Here is a 20,598-nt window from a genome sequence, read left to right as displayed (position 1 = left end):
ATTTTATTGCTTTCTGGAGGCTGGAGTAGTAACTAGAGCAGTAACCAGCAATGGGACTTAAGACAGCTGAGCCCATAACAGAGCTGGGATTTCCCAGGGAGACAGGAGAGGGACTGGGTTTCTGGGCATCTGGAAGCAGCAGAAAATAGTGTAAGGGCCCAGGGAGGAAGTGTACTGTTCACAAGGGGTGCCAAGGCCACACTGTGGAGGCAGAACAATTCAGATGTCATATGTGAGGCATTAGAGAATCAAAGGTTTTTGAACAAAAGAGTGACTTAAGACATAGTGCTGAACAAAGGACTGCTCTGGCAGCAGGATTCATTTTCAGTTGAAGGGGACAGGGCTAGGGGAGTGGAGCGGAAAGAAGGATTGTAGGGTCAGGATTGAAACCATGTCCGTGGCACTAGCTGAGGGGCCTCGTGTAAATGACTTGACTAGGCCAGCCTCTGTTTCTTCATCTGAAACTGATATGTTAGAGGCTTCTGGGAAGATTAATCATTTACCAAATATTTTATTAGGTTCTTACAATGTGCCAGATATTTTGCTAGGTGTCAGGGGTACAAAAATGGACACAAAAAGACACATCTCTGCCTTCTAGGATCTTACCATCTAATGTAAGAGACAATTTAAGAAGTCAAGAAACATTAAAAACTGCAAAGTGTGATAAGATGATATTGTGAATGAGGTTGGCAGAAAGGGCATCAGGGGAAGTCTCTCTGAAATTAGACTTTATGGAGACCAGACAATTGAGAAGGAAACAAAAGAACAGGATTCTGAGACAAAAGGATGGTAGTGGGTCTCTCTGAAATAAATTACAGCAAAAACTCCACTCAGAATATCTGAAATACAGCAACTGAAGAAACTTTGGTTTATTAGATCATCATCTGATACGTCTTATTGCTTCTCTAAAATCACGGCAATGAAAACATGTAAACTAGCAAAGTGCTTCACATTTAAAGCTTTTATTTTGAAAAATAAAATACAAAAGTCATCAAGTTGTAAATGTATGTGGTAATTCAACTTCTCAGAAACAATACAATGAATTATTTAAATAATTAAGACATTTAACATTATCCACATCAAACATTTCAACAGGTACGAGTGTTCTACAAAACATTAGAACATGTACAGACAACCTAGTCCAAGATGAAACTGCCCAATTTTGCTTACAGGATCCCATTTTTAAACCTTCCCCTTGAAAACAAAGTTTGGACTCTGGTAAGAAAAGATGAGGGCCAGAGCAGTTTTAACAGAAAGCACACATCCCAGCTGGGTTCCTTCTCTGCAGGGTTGTGCATGTAATTAGGATCGAGAGCGCTGTACATGGGAAGCAGGTCACTCAGGAGGGTCCTAACGTGTGCTGACATCCCACCCTCTCAGGGGAAGGAGACCGGCAAATAAGCAGGAGATGTAGGCATGCTACATACACTCCACTCATCTCAGCAGGGGACAGCCAGTCCTAGAAACTTCTCTGTGGCCAAAAAGGCAGCAGTCTTCCCTAGGGCAGACAAACAGAATGCATTAGAGGTGTGTACTCTAATCTCACTTTGTTCTTCCCTGCACGACACCATTTCCTTTCCAGCTGTGAGCCCAGCACAGCAGGGGAGACAAGCAGGGGGATGGACCACTGAGAACAGCTGCTTCAGAAGGACTACTGGAGAGGCGCACTCTCCCTCAGTTTGGGATGCTTTTAGCTGCCTGCCAGGAGCTTTGATATGCAAAACAAAAGGATGGAAGCCAAAGCAAGGGCTGCTCCTGCCCACTTCCAAATGACTGAAACTGTCGTCTGCAACTGAAGCAACTCTGGCGGCATTTGACAGGGATGTCAAATGTCCAGGGGTCGAATGCTGACTGTTTAATATCAAAAGGTGGATACTGAGGTTCTTTAAAGCAAACTTTAGGAGATACACTGACTGCTGTTCATACACCAAAGGGATCCCAAAGACAAGATGAAAGACTATGATTTGTCTTGAGATACCTTGGTGTCTTCCTAGCTTCTCCTGAGTTCTTCTCTCATTGCATGAGGGCCACTACAGGCCTCGACAAGCAAACAGGATGTATTGCTGCTGTAGTGGTAACTCAAAGCTGGAGTCATCTGACCTGTAAAACAGCTGGTAGATAATGCATCCCTGTATGAATGTTTCCAGGAAGGAATTCATCTATACCTTTTTTTTTTTTGGCTGCACTGCGTCTTAGTTGTCGCATGTGGGATCTTTAGTTGTAGCATTTGAACTTTCGAACTCAGTGGCGGCATGTGGGATCTAGTTCCCTGACCAGGGATTGAACCTGGGCCCCCTGTGTTGGGAGCATGGAGTCTTAGCCACTGGACCACCAGAGAAGTCTCTCATCTATACTTTTGAAAATATTTTGAATAAATAAAATTACAGAAGACCTGATAAATGCTGTTATACCTGTATGCCCACTGAGTTTAAGTCTATACATTTTGCTCCTCAGCAAAAGACAATCATATATCCTAAAACCTATGAATAGTATAAATTCACTATCATTGGTAATTTTGACATGGTATAGCAGTATTCACTTTTTTCTATCTGTAATCTATTAATACACAGCACATCATAAAAGTTTCTTATTCAGACTGAATTTTCAATCTCAGTTTTCTCATCAGTAGAACATAAAAAATACCACCTACTTGCCAGACTTGAATGAAATCATTCATATATATGTGTGTGCATATATATATATGAATAATTCATAGATCTTAAAGATATCACTTATCATATATTATTTATATACTATATATATGTGATGCTTGGTATTTCATGCCTGGTATGGAGCACACAGTCAATACATGGCTATTATATAAAGTAAAAACAGAACAGCAAACAAAACTATGACAAAAATCAGATTTTAATGAAAGCTTTTCAAGCTCCAAATGGTTGTAATGGTCCCCAACCTTTTTGGCACCAGGGACCTCAACAAGCAAACAAGGGACTGGTTTCATGGAAGATAATTTATCAATGGACCAGGGATGGGGGATAGTTTGGAGATGATTCAAGCACATTACATTTCCTGTGCACCTCATTTCTATTATTATTGCATCAGCCCCATCTCAGATCATCAGGCATTAGATCCCAGAGGCTGGGGACCCCTGGTCTACGACATAACCACATTATTCAGATCAAAATGGAATCTTAAAATCTGGAGAGTGGTGTGAGGTCTGAACAGCCATGTCAGGAGGTCTAGGTTCAGAACCAGCTTTGCCACTGGAATCCAAGACATGTACCTGATGATCACTCGGATAGAAAGGAGGCCAAGAAGGCCTGCCCCACACTGTAGCCCTTAACTACAAGACAACATGGCTTATAAACATACAACACCATAATGCATTAACATCAGCAAGGGCAGACTTGAAAAACCAACCAAGAAACTCCCAAAAGTATTAGTGCAAAAACGTTGGCACATGCCGCACACAGAGGAAGCAGCATGGGTGGCGAAAGAATCCCTGGCTGGACGTCAGAAGACGGTGCTCATTACCACTGGGTTCTTCCGACCTGTGATGTGACCTTGACCGATAATCTGGTCTCTCTAGGATCAGTTTCCTTATCAGAAAACAGGTGGTTGAGGGCGTTTCTTCAGCTAAAATATTTTACCCTTTAACACCCCTCCTCATACTGAAAATAACAACTAAAGCTGAGTGCTCACTGCATGTCAGGCTTCTGGCAGACATTACTATGGTTCATTCTACCAATCTCTTATTTACATTGTCCTCACTTTACAGATGAAGAAACTAAGACACACAGAAGTTAAGTAGTCTGCTCAATGCCAAACACAGCCAAGATTCTAATCCAGGTGAACGGACTCCAGAGCTGTGCTCCCCACCCCACCGCGCTGCCTCCTACGAGAATGAAACCCAAAGGTCCAGGCCAGCCGTGTCCCCAACCTCACCTCATGTATGTAAGAGGTTCCTGGCTCTGCTACTCCACCTGCTCAGACTGTGGAAGGAAGCAAAAGATGTTTTAAAGTCAGTCAGCATGAGAAATGACTGCTCTTGTTGAAATATCAGATGTAGCTTGCAGGCTCTGATTAGACTTCCTAATGAATTCTGTCTGCTACTGCTGACAGTAAAGAAGATTGGCTTTTGTCTCTGGTTCTTAGTAGGGAGACTAAACCCTGGGAATTTTCCAGGTAACATGAATGTCTTTGTTATTTATGAGCCCCTTAGATTATACCTGAGTGTCTGCTGAGAGATAAGATGACTCAGTATGAGGGCTGATCACAAGGAAGACCAACCTGTGATTTGACGGCTGGGGCCCTGACCCAGCCCAGCTTCTGGGTAGGGGACTTTGGGGATTGAGTTCAATTCTACGACAGTGAGTCAATCATGCCTATGTAATTAGACTTCAATAAAAACTCTGGACGCTGAAGTTCAGTGGAGCACCCTGGTTGGTGAACACATGGATGTGCTCTGAGGGAGACATACCTGCCTACCTCGGAGAAGGGCACAGAAGCTCTGAGTCTGAGACTTTCCCAGACCTTGTCTTATGTGTTTCTTCATTTGGTTGGTCTTGACTTGTTTCCTTTATAGTAAAACTATAATCTTTTTGTTGTTGTTGTTGTTGTTTTTCCACACTGCAAGGCTTGTGTAATCTTAGTTCCCAGACCAGGGATCGAACCCGGGTCCCTGGCAGTGGAATCGTTGAGTCCTAACCACTGGAATGCCAGGGAATTCCCAAAACTGTAATCTTAAGTACAGTGCTTTCTTGAGTTCTATGAGAATTCTAACTAAAGATCAAACGTGAGGGTTCTGTGGACTTCAGTTTTCTCTTTATTAGGAGTTAAATCAAAGCCTTTTATAGGCTCTTTTCTAAGTACCTATGTGATGCATTAAATGAAACTAACCTGAACAGGGGGCTTGAAGTGCCTGTATTAAGCCTTTTACTCTATTTTTTGTTATCTTTTCCTTATTTATTACAGAAATTCTCTATACTGATGAATCTTTTGTTTCAAAATTTTCTTCTACTTAAGGTGTACTTTTTTATATGATGCTTTCTAATAAGTAAACATTCTCAATTTTAATGTAGTCCAACTTATCCATTTTAAAATGAATGATTAGTAGTTTTTATAATGTTTAAGAAATCTTTCCCTCTTAAGGTCATAAAGATATTCTCTATTGCCTCCTAAACACTTTATTATTTTGCCTTTCACATTGAGTTCTATAATCAACCTGGAAAGGATTTTTATGTATGCTGTGAATCAGGGCTGTCCCATTAATTTCAGTCTCAAAGTCCCTTTCTTGACTCCTTCAGATTTATTACACAAAACAGCCTTTGGATTGGACATTTCTTTAAGTTTGGATTGGACATTTCTTTAAGACTGCCTCTTGGATTATTCTCTGGCTCCAGCTGCCATAGCCTGTAAGTGACCACTTGTTCATGAATTCATCCAGGTTTCTGGTGCATCTTGCCCAGCCAAGGCTCAGGGCCCCTGTGCCCTCTTGTTGCAAAAGTTGATCAAAGTCTTTGGATAGACCAGGAGTCCCCTTGAGAAGATCTCTTTTCCCTCTGACTCTTGAGGACACATTCCAATTTCTCACACATAAAAGTAATTCAGTAGACAGTTGTTGAATAAATTAAATGAATGGATGGATGGATTATAATTAAATATTTGTTAATAAGCATATACCATCAGAGAAGGCAATGGCACCCCACTCCAGTACTCTTGCCTGGAAAATCCATGGACAGAGGAGCCTGGTAGGCTGTAGTCCATGGGGTTGCTAAGAGTCGGACACGACTGAGCAACTTCACTTTCACTTTTCTCTTTCATGCATTGGAGAAGGAAATGGCAACCCACTCCACTATTCTTGCCTGGAGAATCCCAGGGACGGCGGAGCCTGGTGGGCTGCTGTCTATGGGGTCACACAGAGTCAGACATGACTGAAGCAACTTAGCATAGCATATACCATGAAAGTAGTTTAAAATACTCAAGTAATATGTATCAATTATTAATGGTTGTTTTAAGACAAGGATCTGAGAAGACAGAGTTTTTAACCTTGGTTGAGATACAGCTACTCTTAGAGAAAAGCCTGTTTACTCTAGTCTTGCTTCAGGCAATATGACTTCATACAGTCTGTGAGGTTCCTCTCAACAACCCAGATCTGGAACACTTTTAGCGACTGAATTCAGTGCTGGGTCCTCATTTCCTATTAACAAGCTAACTGCTGTTAGCAGCAACCTGGAAGTGACATGCATTATCACCATGCTGGACAGGGACGTTTTCTCTTGGCTCAGGCAATAGTCACTGACTTCTTCCTATGACTACACAGGGATGGCAGGAGATACACTCTTGCAGGACACTCTGGGCTACTCTACATCTGTTGGTTATAACATCACCTATTCCTCTTCAACTCAAGAAACAATATTGGAATCCAAGTGAGTGATGGTGTAACATGACAAGCAGATCTCTGGATCTGCTTTAATTTTTTTTAAAAACTAAAGTTATAAGCTTCAAACTCACATCACCCACTCCCAGCTTGGTGAACTTGGTAGCTGAAGGCCAATGGCTGTGTGTAACATGTATTCATAAGTCTTCCAGGCTCCAAATGAGGAAAACTAAAAGGCAATGATGTACATGTAATACGAACAAAGGGTGGCTGTACATTATTATTTCAAGTAAGGTATCAGAAGCCTGGAGCAGACTCACCAAGGCAGGTTCCTTATTTATGGGATGCTGTGTGGTTTGTGAGTGACCTCAAGCAATCAGATTATAGTTATCAATGAATTATTTCCCTAGCTTTAGAAGACACTGAGCCCTCTGAAATTGAGACTATGTTAAGTGATTGTCAACAATTACCAGGAGCCAGTCTTTCTACCCCCAGCATATATCATTATCTCATTGAGAGGATGACTTCAATGCAAGAGCCCATTTATTATTACACCAAGAGGAGGAAGCAGATACAGTACCTGAGGTTTTTCTTTAAGAAATTCAGGAAGCTGAAATTCTCCTTTATAGACCTAGGAAAAAAAATAAAAGCCAAGTATAAGTTTAAGGAAATATTCACTGTCATCATCGCTTTGGGAAGCTTGCATTGCCTGATGGTGGGTGGGTTCACTGCTTCATTCTTGGTGAGTTTGGGAATAGGAAGGAAGTCTGTCAGTTCAAGAGCAGCCAGAGTTGAGGACTGAGTGAAATTTCTATTCACTCTGACCCCACCTGCTCTACTCTTCCCTAGGTGCTCCCAAATATGGGCTGCCTGGGAGAAGGCTTAGAGTCTCTGAAGAAGAAAGAAAAGAATCCTAATATTCCAAGTTCCAATTATTTTATTAATAGCTGAGAAAGTAAGCCCTTGGCCATTTCTCTCCAGCATCCAACAAAGAATTCACATAATTTAGGAACAGGTTCCTCCTGATTTCCTTCTGAAATCTCCAGCTTTACTTTTCTTAATGTACCCAATATTCCCATAGTAATTTGAATACTAGGTGGTTCTTAAAATGATATATACTTTTAACCTCATGAAATCTTATAATTAAAAACTTGCACTTTTCAATATGTAAAGTTATGTTTCTAAAAGCAGCAATAATTAGGGAATAGTTTTTAAAAAGATGTGTAGGATCTTTACATAGGAAACCATAAAATATTATTGACAGAAATCAAAGACCAGATAGGCACATCACTCTCAGGGATTGTAACATTCAATATAATAAAGCTGTCCATTCTCCTCACAGGATTTCCAATAAAAACTCTAGCATGCTTTTTGGGGGAAGAAGGAGGGGTAATTTCAAGCTGATTATAAAAGTTTTGTGGAAATGCATAGGGTCAAAAATTATCAAGGTAATCTTAAAAAGAACAAGGTGGAAGGACTTATTCTAAAATATATTAAGACATTATTGAAAGTGAAGTTGCTCAGTCGTGTCCGACTCTTTGTGACCCCATGGACTGTAGCCTACCAGGTTCCACCATCCATGGGATTTTACAGGCAAGAATACTGGAGTGGGTTGCCATTTCCTTCTCCAGATCTTCCCAACCAAGGGATTGAACCCAGTTCTCCTGCACTGTAGGCAGACACTTTACTGTCTGAGCCACCAGGGAAGTTAAGACATTATTTTCAGCTATAATTAAGTTACATTAAACATACAAAAGAAGCAGGGAAAGTAGAAAAAGTAGAAGCAGTAAAAGTTTTTCTTTTCTTGGGCTCCAAAATCACTGAGGATGGTGACTGCAGCCATGAAATTAGAAGACATTTGCTTCTTGGAAGGAAAGCTATGACAAACCAGACAGCATATTAAAAAGCAAAGACACAGTCAAAGCTATGGTTTTTCTAGTAGTCATGTAGGGATGTGAGAGTTGTACCATAAAAAGGTTGAGTGCTAAAGAATTGATGTTTTTGAATTGTGGTACTAGAGAAGACTCTTGAGAGTCCCTTGGACTGCAAGGAGATCAAACCAGTCAATCCTAAAGGAAATCAGCTCTCAATCAGTGGAAGGACTAATGGTGAAACTGAAGCTCCAATACACTGGCCACCTGATGCAAAGAGTTGACTCACTGGAAAAGACCCTGATGCTGGGAAAGACTGAAGGCAAAAGAAGAGGGAGGCAGAGGATGTGATGGTTAGATAGCATCACCAACTCAACAGACATGAACTTGAGCAAACTCCAGGAGAGAGTGGAGGACAGGGAAGCCTGGTGTGCTGCAGTCCATGGGGGTGCAAAGAGTTAGACACAACTTGGCAACTGAACAACAACAAAACATACAAAAAACACATACATACAAAAAATATAGCTATAATCAAGACAGTAAGGTTTTGGCACAAAGACAGACACATATATTAATGAAACAGAATGAAGAATCCAGAAACAGACCCTCATTTACAGATAAATGGTTTATGACAAAGGTGGCCCTGCAGAGCAGTGCAGTTAGAATGAACAAATAAATGTGTTTATGTATATAATGATATACCATCCTGAAGTTTTAGAAATGAACTAATACTATACCAACAACCTAGATGAATCCCAATACATAATGATGAGAAAAGAGCCAGATCTCCAAAAAATAATATAACATGTGTCTCCATTAAAGTTTTTTAATATTTATTTATTTGGCTGCACTGAGTCTTAGTTGTGTCATGCGGGATCTTTCAGTTGTGGGGCATGGATTCTCTAGTTGTGGCATGCAGGCTTAGTTGCTCTAAGGCATGTATCAAACTCGTTTCCCCTACATTGCAAGGCAGATTCTCAACCACTGGACCACCAGGCAAGTTCCTCAATTTAAAACCTTTAAAGCTCAAAAACAGGCAAAGCAACTCTGATGTTAGAAATAAGGATAGTGTTTACTGTGGGGAAGAGTGGGGTGGCAGAGCTTGGGAAGAAGGATGAGAGAAGCTTGTAGGGTGCTGATGATTTTCTGTCTTGATATGGGTAGTGATTATAAACATGTGTGCATTTTGTGAATATTTACTGAGCTGTGGTTTGTATACTTTTCTGTATATATACTATACTTCAAAAAAAAAAAAAAAACTGAACAAATTAAGCCAGTAGCTTAAGAATTTACTAGGCTTGCTCTTTCACACACACACAATTTATTTAAGTACAAAGATGTCTCTTTCAACACTGTCAACAATGGCAAAAAATTGGAAACTATTCATGAGGAAGGTTTCCATCAGCAAGAGCTTTGATAACTGTTGAGAAACTATAGAAAGAAACTATGGATTGTTACTGAGAAGAGTCAGTGGGTAGCACCTCCGAGCACAGAACAACCTTTTAAATGGTGAATACTAAAGCCTACTAACTTAAAGGATTTCACTTGGGTATAAGATGACTTTCACTTCTAAAAGTAGCAGTATGCCTTCTGAGACTCAGAGAATGGATGTACTTTTTTCCTGTCTCTTCCTCTGCAATTTCTAAAACCTAGTCTATTCTTTAGGGTCTCTGCTACAGTCCTAGGAAGCCTAAATTAAAGCACAAAGAGACTTGATATTTCTTTAGCAATGCATCACACTGGAAACTGAGGTAGGTGTGCAGGATAACAACAGTGCAGCTGCTAGGAGGGTCTCAAAAGCTGCCTCCATCTCCTTCATATCTTCAAACAGTCCCAGGTCACCTGAGAGCTGGTCTAACTGCTCTCCAAAGAATCTACATGTAAGAATCCTATTTGCTTTACCCCAGCCTCAGAGTCCAGAGATTGTTCCAGTTCTGTTCATTTCCTCCTAGTTTTACTGAGATACAACTGACATATAACACTGTATTAGTGCTCCAGCCTTCTAACATAGTAAGTGTCTATATCATGCTAACACTGACTTCACGGTGCTTCTGTCTACTATCTGTGGGGCAAGCAGACACTATATCAAAACAGGGGCTCAAGTTATCAGAATAGGCTTTTTGTTTTTGCTTTTTACCAGATTCTCAAGTCTTTCCTTCTCCCTCTATTCAGAGAACTGAGTCCGAAGCCCCCCTCTCCAAGCCCTGGGCATAAGCTGCTCAGGCTTAAGGTCCTGCACCCTGGGTCCTTTATGAACCAAAACCAGCATGTTTGCTCCAGTACCCCTTCCACTGTTAGCGGGTTTGGTCCCTAACAAACTTTTTTTATATTCCTCACATCCTCTCAGGAACCGAGTCTTCTTTCTCTCAGCCTCTTCTGCTAGAATTCAAGTAGAAGGTGCAACACAAGCCCACAGCGTCAAATGGCTAGTCAGTGGCAGAATGAGGCTCAGAAGTCCCCAGCTCAGCACTCTCCCTTTATACTACGCTCTGCATCTTATTACTATTGGAAAATTCTTATCGTTAAATTCTTCCTTCTCTTTTTGGTTTGTTGTAAAAACCAGCAAGACATAACAGAAAATATGAGTGGGAATATTAAATATTATAAGTGTCTTCCAGGAATCAATATGTTCAGAGAGGTAAGGCTCATATGAAAGGGGAAAAAAACACACCAAAACCCTAAATATGTGATATCACAATTTAATAAAAAAAACAAAAAGGGGTCAGGATAAGACATCAAACAAAAGGCTCAATCAACAAATAAGTGGGAAACTGTGTCTCCTCATTATCCTTTAGGGAAAAAAATGCTTCAAAAGTTAGGAGCTATGGTACTGACAGAAGTTAGGAACTTTCTATTGACCAAGCAATTTCTATTTAGTGCAGGAAACCAAGTACAGAATCACTTATAAAAACAGCGAAGTTAGAAATGGAATTTCCTCTGGCTAAAGGAATGGTGTTTCTGGACATTCTATCCTCTGGTACTAATGAACTGAGGATTTTACTAGACAGAAATGAGCTAGGTACACAGAATCTAAACGTTCCTAGAGAACCCTCCCACCTCAAGCTCTGCAAAACAAGGAGACAAAAGTAGGCTTCTGATTTAGAGGGTGCACTGGAAATAAAAATAATAACAGCAGGCAAATTTGATTTTCTCTGCATCAGGTTGGTGCTGAGCATGCGTTTCATGTTTCCCCTTATCTAATCCCACAGTCCTCTGAGGGAGGTATTATTCTCTTTTTACAGATGAAGTAACTGTGAGGCACAGAGACATTAATTTGTCCATTGTAGTAAAATGGCAAGTTACTAAGTACCATGATTGAACTTCCATTTTAAAAGGGTCATCTTAATTGCTCTGTTAGTCTGCAGAGGATAAAGGACAGAGTCTGGAGCAACAGCAGTAATCTAGACAGGACAGGGAGGTGGTGGTGGAGGTGGTGCAAAGCAGTACCTTTGTGGATTTTCCCCCCTAATTATATCTAGATATCCTAATAGACTAGATGTGGAAAGTTAAAGAGCAGAAGGGAGTCAAGGATGACAAAGTTTTTGGCTTAAGCAACTACCAACTGGAAATATGAAGTTGCCATCAACTCAGCTGGGAAAGGTTCTGGGATATAACGGATTTTCAGGGGTTTAATTTGGAAATGTTAAGCTTGAGACATCTACTGGACAATACATGAAAATGTCAAGTAGTCAGAAATACAAATCTAGGATTCATGGAAGAGGTCTGTGCTGGGATATATAAATTTGAGAATCATCAACTTATAGATGGTATTTAAAACTTGATACCTGATGAGATGACCTAGGTGCTCAGGGTAGAGAGAGGGAGCAGAGGGCTTAACACTGAAGCATGGGGGTATTCCAACATTAAGAGGTCGAGGAGAAGAGGGAGAACCAGCAAAGACTGAGAAGAGGCCACCAATGACAGAGAAGGAAAATTTTAAAAAGTGGTATTTAGAAGTCAAGTGACTCTGACTAATGTCAGATTCAAATTTGTGGAGTGAGATATCACCAACTCCGTTATAAGCAAACCCTTCAGTTGTGGATTACCTAGAGTACAAAGCTAGAGAAGAGAAGAGAATTTATCTAAGCTGCCTGTGAAGCTTCAAAAACCCAAGAAAGAAGAGGTTCTGAATACTGACTGAAGTAAGCAATGCATCTTCTTGTTATTTGTCCTCAGGCCACTTTCCATTTTCTTACAAGATTAATTAGAAGCTGACCAGCCATGCCCAGTACCACTTCACCTGCTACCACAGCCTCACCTATAGTAATAGTTTACAATTAAGACGTAAACAGAAGTCTCCATGGAGCTAAAATGGATGTCATTAACATACCTGCAGACTGAAGATTGAGTCTTCTATTTAATCGAGTCTTTTAGGTCCCTTTTCCTTTATACACATTTTTAACCATCACAAGTTATCTGGTTTCAACCTATAGCAATCAGATACAGCAAACAGGAAGGTAATGGGCAAGTACTGATAACTGAGAAGTGACAAATGAAACAAAGGAAGACACAGAAATTGTAAAAGGCAGATAGGAAGCCTTGAGTTCTTTAAGAAAGGGACCCACAGTTCTATATCCTATATAAAGAGAGGATGGGCATTTTCTAATACAAACAGTAATTTCCTTTGGATGAAATAAAAATTCAAATTATGATCAATAATTTACTTAAGAAGGTAATGAAATAAATCATCAAAATGCAGAGGAATTCTACATCAAAATATTAAGGTTTGGTCCTAAACGAGACACATCTACCCAGAAACCTGACTTTCTAGAATGATGGGTTCCCCAAGGATCTCAGACAGTCAAGCGTCTACAATTTACAGGAAAAGGTGGCAGACATGTTATGAGGCCTAATTCTGAATCTGGCTTGATCTTATGGAGAATATGAAACTATTTCTAAATTATTTTCATGCTAAAAGTGTTTGTGGCCACATTCCCTGATGATCCCTGTGTCTGGTATTTAAGACCTGTGTAATTCCCTTCCTTTAAGTGTGAGTTGGACCTAGTGACTAGATTCTAACAACTAGAATATGGCAAAAGTGATGAATGTTATTTCTGAGATTAGGTCACAAAGTCTGTTTCTTCTGGCTTGGGTACTCAAGATGAACAATGACTTAACTCAAAACATTCTTTCAAAATAAGAAAATTTTAAACAACGTCCAGAAACACATACTCATGACCATACTACATGCACTGCAGATTTTAAAGTGCTACTTTTGCTCATTGTTTTCTTCAAAGTGTGTGCATGTATATACACATATGTGTATACATACACACACATTCCAAGGGTTAAAAGATTAGTCTTATAACCTCTGGTTATGAATTCAAATTTCACTGTAAGCTCAAATCTAATTTATTCCTCCTTTCTGCCTTCTTCCTTCTTTCCATCCTCTTTCCAAGAGCGCTCAAGTGCACAGAATTGGATTACTTCTTAGTTCACGACAAACTTTCACCATTGGTCCATGCATGGCCCGCTATTTATTTTGTTATGCAGTTCACTATTTTTAATAATATAAAAAGCATTTCCCCTCGAGAAACAATGTTAGTTTCACATGCAGAGAAAACACAACTCCAGCCAGATATGATAATGCAGAAAGGAATCTAGATTTTGAAATTTACATCTTTAATCCCACTGGGCTCTTCTGGCCCACTAGAGACTTATTATCGCTAAAATACAAACATGAAACAGCTGATAACATGCATGTTTACATATTCTCATTTGTCTTAAAAGTATTCTGGCAGCTTTGCAAACCTCAGACTGGGTTTCTGCAGCATTCAACAATCGTGTGTTACAAACAATGGACAAGTGCTATTAGTACATTCCCTATATCAAGAAGAAATATATTCATCAGTTCATAAGCATCATCTACTCCTCCAAAAAGGTTTTTAAGAAAAAGTGTATTGACTTTTGGGTGAAGCTGGACAAGATGGATTGGAATGTAAATTGAATTGGGAACGTGTAATAAATGTGACACAGGAACCTCTATAAGAAAGCAGTATAAACAGAGCAAACTTAGCATCAGGGGATTGATTTCCAGGGGAGAAAAGTTTAACATGCAGGATGATTAAGAAACTGTATCAGTTTACCATGGGATACTTACCAGGCAAGAATGAATACATCTCTATTCAAAGGTAAAAGTGTTGAACATAATTTTCAGTAACACTGAAGGACAGTTAATACACACAGGTACAGTCAATAATAATTTTATCAATTTCCTTTCACTGGGGTGCTTTTTCCTTCTTTTCTCAAACTAGGAACTTTTAACTTATCCTTTAAACATGACAATCCAGTAGAGCCAGTTCTGTGTTCACATAGCATCCCAAATGCCTTAAATTTATGGCAGTTATCATGTTGAACTACAGTTAGTTACACATCTATTTTCAGCATACTTAAGGAGAGGGACAGATCCTTAATTATCTATATATCCTGGATGCAGGGATGAATGGACTGTTGGACAAAAAAAGAAATGAATGAAGAGATTCCTTCCTAATGGTCTCCATTTTTACAGATGATAGACCGAAAATAGTTTCTGAGGCCAATTTACAGTACAGATTAAGCAGAGAAGCAGAAGAAGCAACTTCATTGGGCCCTCCCTGATTGGAACCTACTGAACCTTGAGGGCTAGATATGACATTATGTTATAGAATACTGTTAACTCATTCTATTCAATTCTACTTTTCAATTCTATTCAATTCTATTTTTGGAAATAAATGAATTCAAGAATCAACCATGAAAAAGAATGAAATAATGCCACCTGCAGCAACATGGATGGACCGAGAGATTGTCATACTGAGTGAAATAAGTCAGAGAAAGAAAAATATCGTATGATACCATGTATAAGCAGAATAGAAAAAGAAATGTTACAAATGAACTTGCTTACAAAACAGAAATAGACTCACAGACTTATAGAATGAATTTAAGTTTATGGGAGGAGGGATAGTTAGGGAGTTTGGGATTGACATGTACACACTGCTATATTTAAAATTAACCTTCTGTAATATTGCACAGGGAACTCTGTTCATTATTAGGTAACAGCCTAAACCACTGGACCACCAGGAAGTCCCAGGAATTTCTATTCTTAAAAAGACAGCCTTAACGGAGAGAAAAGGCAAAGCAGATAAGTATGAGAATATATGTGAGATACATAAAAACATCACACATCAAAATACGAAGAGAATTTCTAAAAATCATTAAGGAAAAAGCAAATGATTTCGTAGAAAATTGGGTAAGAGACTTGAAAAAGCATTTCATAACATAGTTCAGTGGCAAATAGCATGAAACAGGGTTTGCTCTCTTTAGTTATTAAGGAATACTCATTTTAACCATAATAAAACATCACTACGCTCCTATAAGAAAGACTAAAATTTTAAAAGATTGACTCTAACATTGACGATGTAGAACAACTGAAATTCTCATATACCTGCTAGTGAGAGAATATAGTCACTTAGTATTATCTCCTAAATTTGCACATTCAAATGCCCTCTGACCCATACATTCATTCATTCTGTGATGGAAAAGATTAACTTAGCAGGGTTATTTTGCTCAAATGTTGCACATTCCCAAGAAAGGCCTATTTTCAGGACTGCTCTTTGCTGGCTCCAGGGATCTGAGCCTAGAGTGTTCTGTCTATAGGAATGCATGTCTGAGGCCTTGGGCTGGCCTGTCCCAGTTTGAGCAGCTAGTTTATGTTAGTAATTTATTTATGGTGAACATCTGTTTTTTCTCTGGGGCGGGGCAGGGCGGGGGGGGTCTACATGCCTACATGACCAATCCCCAATAAAAACCCTGGATTCAGAAGCTCTGGTGAGCTCCCTGGTTGGGAACAATTCACATGTGTTGTCACACATGTTGCCGGGGGAATGAAGCAAACCCTATGTGACTCCACTGTGAGGGACATTTGAAAGACAGCACCTGGTTTCCTCCAGAGTTTTTACCCCATGTGCCTTTTCCCTTTGTAGGTTTTACTTTCCATCTTTTTGCTATAATCAGCTACACCTGGAAGCATAAGAATTTTAAGACTACTGTCTTGGAAAATCCTAATGTAACTCTCAGGCATATTCTTAACAAAAGTGCATACTCATGTATGCACTTTTGTTAAGACATGTACCAGGATACTGTATGTACAAGGATACTGTATATCAACATTAAAAGACATGTACAAGGATATTGTGTATCAACATTAAAACATCCCTACAACTATAAACAACTCAAATGTCCAAATAGTTGTGCAACTATAGTATCACATTTAAAAACAAAAATGAATTACTGTGAAATGCAACAACATGAAACTCACGAATGTTAAACGACAGAAACCAGACACAAAAGAATACTGTCAATACCCTGCAGCTAAAGACTACCAGGAATATAGCTGTAGTTGAACATGTTGAATTCATTACTCCTTTAAGCAAGGGAACACACACACCATGGAAATGTGGGATGTCTCAGGAAAAGAGCATCAGGAAGGACTCTCATGATTTTGGTTAGGTGATTTGGGGAAAAGTCCAAGGAAACAGGGTTTTTCTCTGGACTGGGGGCTGCCAGCAAGCAGTGATTATTCTCTAAATGGGTATCTTAATAAATCTTCTCTAAAAGAAAGGAACAATAGAAGTGAGAATAAAGCTGTTTTTGGTTAAGAAGCAAGAGGTGGCTATTTGGTATTTCATTGTTACTACAAAGTGGTCTTGTCTTTTCTCAGTTCATCGTGGTTAAAGAGGACTCCTGTCTTGTGTTGGGGTTCTGTGAGATCATTGGTACCCAGGTGAAGACCATCATATTTTAGTGGTGAGCACAAAAAGTCAGTTTCTAATCAACCATGGGCTAGAGGTTGTGTCAGATCAGTTCTATGGTGTCTGAGATTGCTTTTTTCCTTTCTTCAAAATAAACTGTATGATTTCATTTATATGAAATTTAAAAGCAAGCAAAATTAAATCCATGATGGCAGAATTTAGGATAGAAGTTATCCGTGGAAAGAAGGAAAGAGGAGGAAGAAATAATTTGGAGGCGCAGGCACAGGGCTTCTGAGTACTCCTACTGTCTCCTTGAAGAGCAGCAGCATCTCTGGGTTGAAAAGTAGTGGAAAAATAGAAAGGAACTGGCAGTAGTCTGCACAGTCTTCATTCAGTGATAAAACACGGTCAGTAGGCTTTCCCTATAAGATGAGGTCTTTGTATGCCCGCGTGTCTGTCAAATCACTATTTAGGAGAACGTGTCACTCAGTCGTAAAGAATCCACCTGAGATGGAGGAGACGCAACACAAGCCGCATTTTCAATCCCAAATCCCCTGGAGAAGGAAATGGCAACCTACTTCAGTATTCTTGCCTGGGAAATCCCACAAACAGAGGAGCCTGGTGGGCTACAGACTATGGCGTCGCAAAGAGTTGGACATGACTTAGTGACAAAACAGCAGCAGTCACTTGTTGAAATGCAAAATGTATTAAGTGAAAAATATATAAAGAATTCACATGAAGCCCACTGATACTTATTCAAGATTTCAAGTCCCAAAAATGAACATTTGAAAAAAGCAATGTTGAATGTCTATCAGTGTCACTACATTGATTCAACAACAACAGGAAATAATACAGGCACACCTTGGAGATACTGTGAGTTTGGTTCTAGACAACTACAATGAAGCAAATATTGCAACAAAGCTAGTCACACAGATTTTTTTGGTGTCCCAGTGCCTATAAAAGTTATGTTGACACTATCCAGTGAATCATAATCATTTTGCTGGTAGAGGGTCTTGCCTCAATGCTAATGACTGCTGACCATCAGGGTGGTGGTGGCTGTAGGTTAGGGTGGCTATGGCAATTTTTAAGAATAAGACAACAATGAAGTCTGCTGCACTGACTCTTCCTTTCATGAACGATTTGTCTGCAGCATACAATACTGTTTGATAGCACTTTACCCACAGAGTAGAACTTCTTTCAAAACTGGAATCAATCCTCTCAAACTCTACTGCTGCTTTATCTACTAAATTTATATGATATTCTAAATCCTTTGTTTTCATTTCAACAATCTTCATAGCATCTTCACCAGTAGTAGATTCTATCTCAAGAAACCACTTTTCTTGCTCATCCAGAAGAAGCACCTCCTCATGAATTAAAGTTTTATCATGAGGTTACCGCAATTCAGTCACATCCTCAGGTTCTATTTCTAATTCTAGTTCTCTTGCTGTTTCCACCACATCTGCAGTTACTTCTTCCACTGAAGTCTTGAACCCCTTCAAGTCATCTATGACAGCTGGAATCAACTTCTTCTAAACTCCTGTTAATGTTGATATTTTGATCTCTTCCCATGAATCATGAATGTTCTTAACAGCATCTAGAATGGTGAATCCTTTCTAGGAGGTTTTTAATTTCCTTAGCTCAGCTCCATCAGAGGAATTGCTTTCTATCTAAGATACAGTATTATAAAGGTATTTCTTAAATAAGACTTGAAAGTCAAAATTATTCCTTGACCCATGGGCTTCAGAATGAATGCTGTGTTAGCAGGCATGAAAAAAAAAAAAACAATCTCATTGTTCATTCCCATCAGATCTCTTGGGTGACCAAGTACATTGTCAGTGAGAAGTAATATTTGGAAAGGAATATTTTGGGCTTCCCTTGTAGCTCAGCTGGTAAAGAATCCACCTGCAATGTGGGAGACCTGGGCTGTTTGCTTTCTTAACATTTGTGTGTTCACTGGAGGAGCACTTTTAATTTCCTTCAAGAGCTTTCCCTTTGCATTCACAACTTGGCTAAGTGAAGGCGCAAGAAGTCTGGCTTTTGGTCTGTCTCAGCTTTCTACATGCTCTCTTCACCAAGCTTAATCATCTCCAACTCTGATGTAAGGTAAGAGGTATATAACTTTTTCTTTCACTTAACACTTAGAGGCCATTGTAGGGTTATAAATTGACCTAATTTCAATATTGCTATGTCTCAGGAAATAGTGAGGCCCAAGGAGAGGGAGAGAGATGGGAGAATCACCAATCAGTAAAGCAATCAGGACACACAGAACATTTGTCAATTAAGTTCACTGTCTTAAATGGGCATGGCTTGAGGTTCCCAAAACAATCACAACAGTAACATCAAATATCATTGATCACAGATCACAAGAAATATAACAATGCATACACAACAGTGCATTACTATTTCTTTCTGGAGGTTCTGCAGGCACAATGATCAGTATGAATGAAACTGTAATGTCATACAGGCTCTGAATAACACTATCAACAACCTTGATTTAATTTCTAATTGATACTTAAAGGACACTACATCCAACACATGCAAAATACACATTCTTATCACGTGCACATTGTACATTCCCTGAGATAGAACAGATGCAGGACTATAAAACAATTATCAACACAAATTTTGATATGTTGTATCTTCTTTGTCATTCAGTTTAAAATATTTCCTAATATCTCTTATGATTTTTTTTTCTTTGGCTCATTAATTATTCAGAAGTGTGTTAATTTCCAGATTGTTTGGGCTATGACTTCAAATGTTGCCTACAAGAACTTCATATTAGGGCACAGTATTTTTGGTCAAAGAAATATTCTTCTTCCTCTGTCTAAGGTTTATTTTTGCTAATAACAATCATTTTATTGAACACCTACTAACTCTCAAGTGCTCAAGATACAAGTGTATATGTGGTCCATGCCTCTAAAAAATCCTTAGTATAAAAGAAGTAGTAAATAACATAAATGATACTATAACTGCAAGAGCAAAGGTAGGCACGAAGAATAGCAGAAGAATCTGTGGCACGTAAGAGGCGTCATGTGAGCTGAGTCTTAAAGGACAAAGTTGTAAAATGAAGAAGAGAAGCAAGTTAATCAAGGCAAGAAGAGCAAGTGCAAAGGTACAGGGTTGTTATAAAAATGTGCCAAGAGAACGAAAGGCAGGTAGTGTGGTGTGACTAGAAGGATAAAGAGAGATGAGGTTGAAAAGTAAGACTGAATGCAGCAGACGAAGAATCTTAATGCTGTTTTAAGGAGTTCCATTATGGTTATGAAACAGAAGATCTCATTGAAACGATAAGAAAACATCGGATAAACTTTTCTTTAAAGCCATCAAAGAGCAGTGGATGCAAAGAAGCAATGAAGTCTAGATGACTTCCAGAGAAGGATGAGTTCTTCAAAGGTGAGCGAAGAGTCTCTTTCTATCTTGAATCAATTGCTAATCTGCATATAGGTAGGCAGAAAAGCAGGCCTACCAGAGGTGAAAGATTTTGCTGATGAGACAAAAAGAAGCTGAACTTTAAGTGGCAGTGTGAACTGGTATGATGAATTCAATCTAGAAGAGGCCCAGATGTAAAAATAAATCTCTTGGTCTAATAACTATAACCCAAGGGACTTCTGCTGAGTAAGCAGCAGAGGAAGCAGAGAAAGGAGAGAGATCTCCCAAACTT

General features: G+C 39.3%; 1 protein-coding gene across 1 annotated transcript in view; it reads right to left on the bottom strand.

The window, feature by feature from the left end:
• Window positions 1–946: 946 nt before the first annotated feature.
• TPST1 (tyrosylprotein sulfotransferase 1) overlaps window positions 947–20,598 on the bottom strand; it is a 106,268-nt gene continuing 86,616 nt past the window's right edge. The window contains exons 4-6 of the mRNA XM_061401821.1: window positions 6,921–6,971; window positions 3,907–3,953; window positions 947–1,498 (exon numbers count right to left, since the gene is read on the bottom strand). Coding sequence (XP_061257805.1) covers window positions 3,936–3,953; window positions 6,921–6,971 — 69 coding nt within the window. The 3' untranslated portion in view covers window positions 947–1,498; window positions 3,907–3,935. The remainder of the gene's footprint in view (window positions 1,499–3,906; window positions 3,954–6,920; window positions 6,972–20,598) is intronic.

Source organism: Bos javanicus, chromosome 25 (assembly GCF_032452875.1).
Source record: "Bos javanicus breed banteng chromosome 25, ARS-OSU_banteng_1.0, whole genome shotgun sequence".
Lineage (NCBI taxonomy): Eukaryota > Metazoa > Chordata > Mammalia > Artiodactyla > Bovidae > Bos > Bos javanicus.
This window is presented reverse-complemented; position numbering and strand designations above follow the sequence as displayed.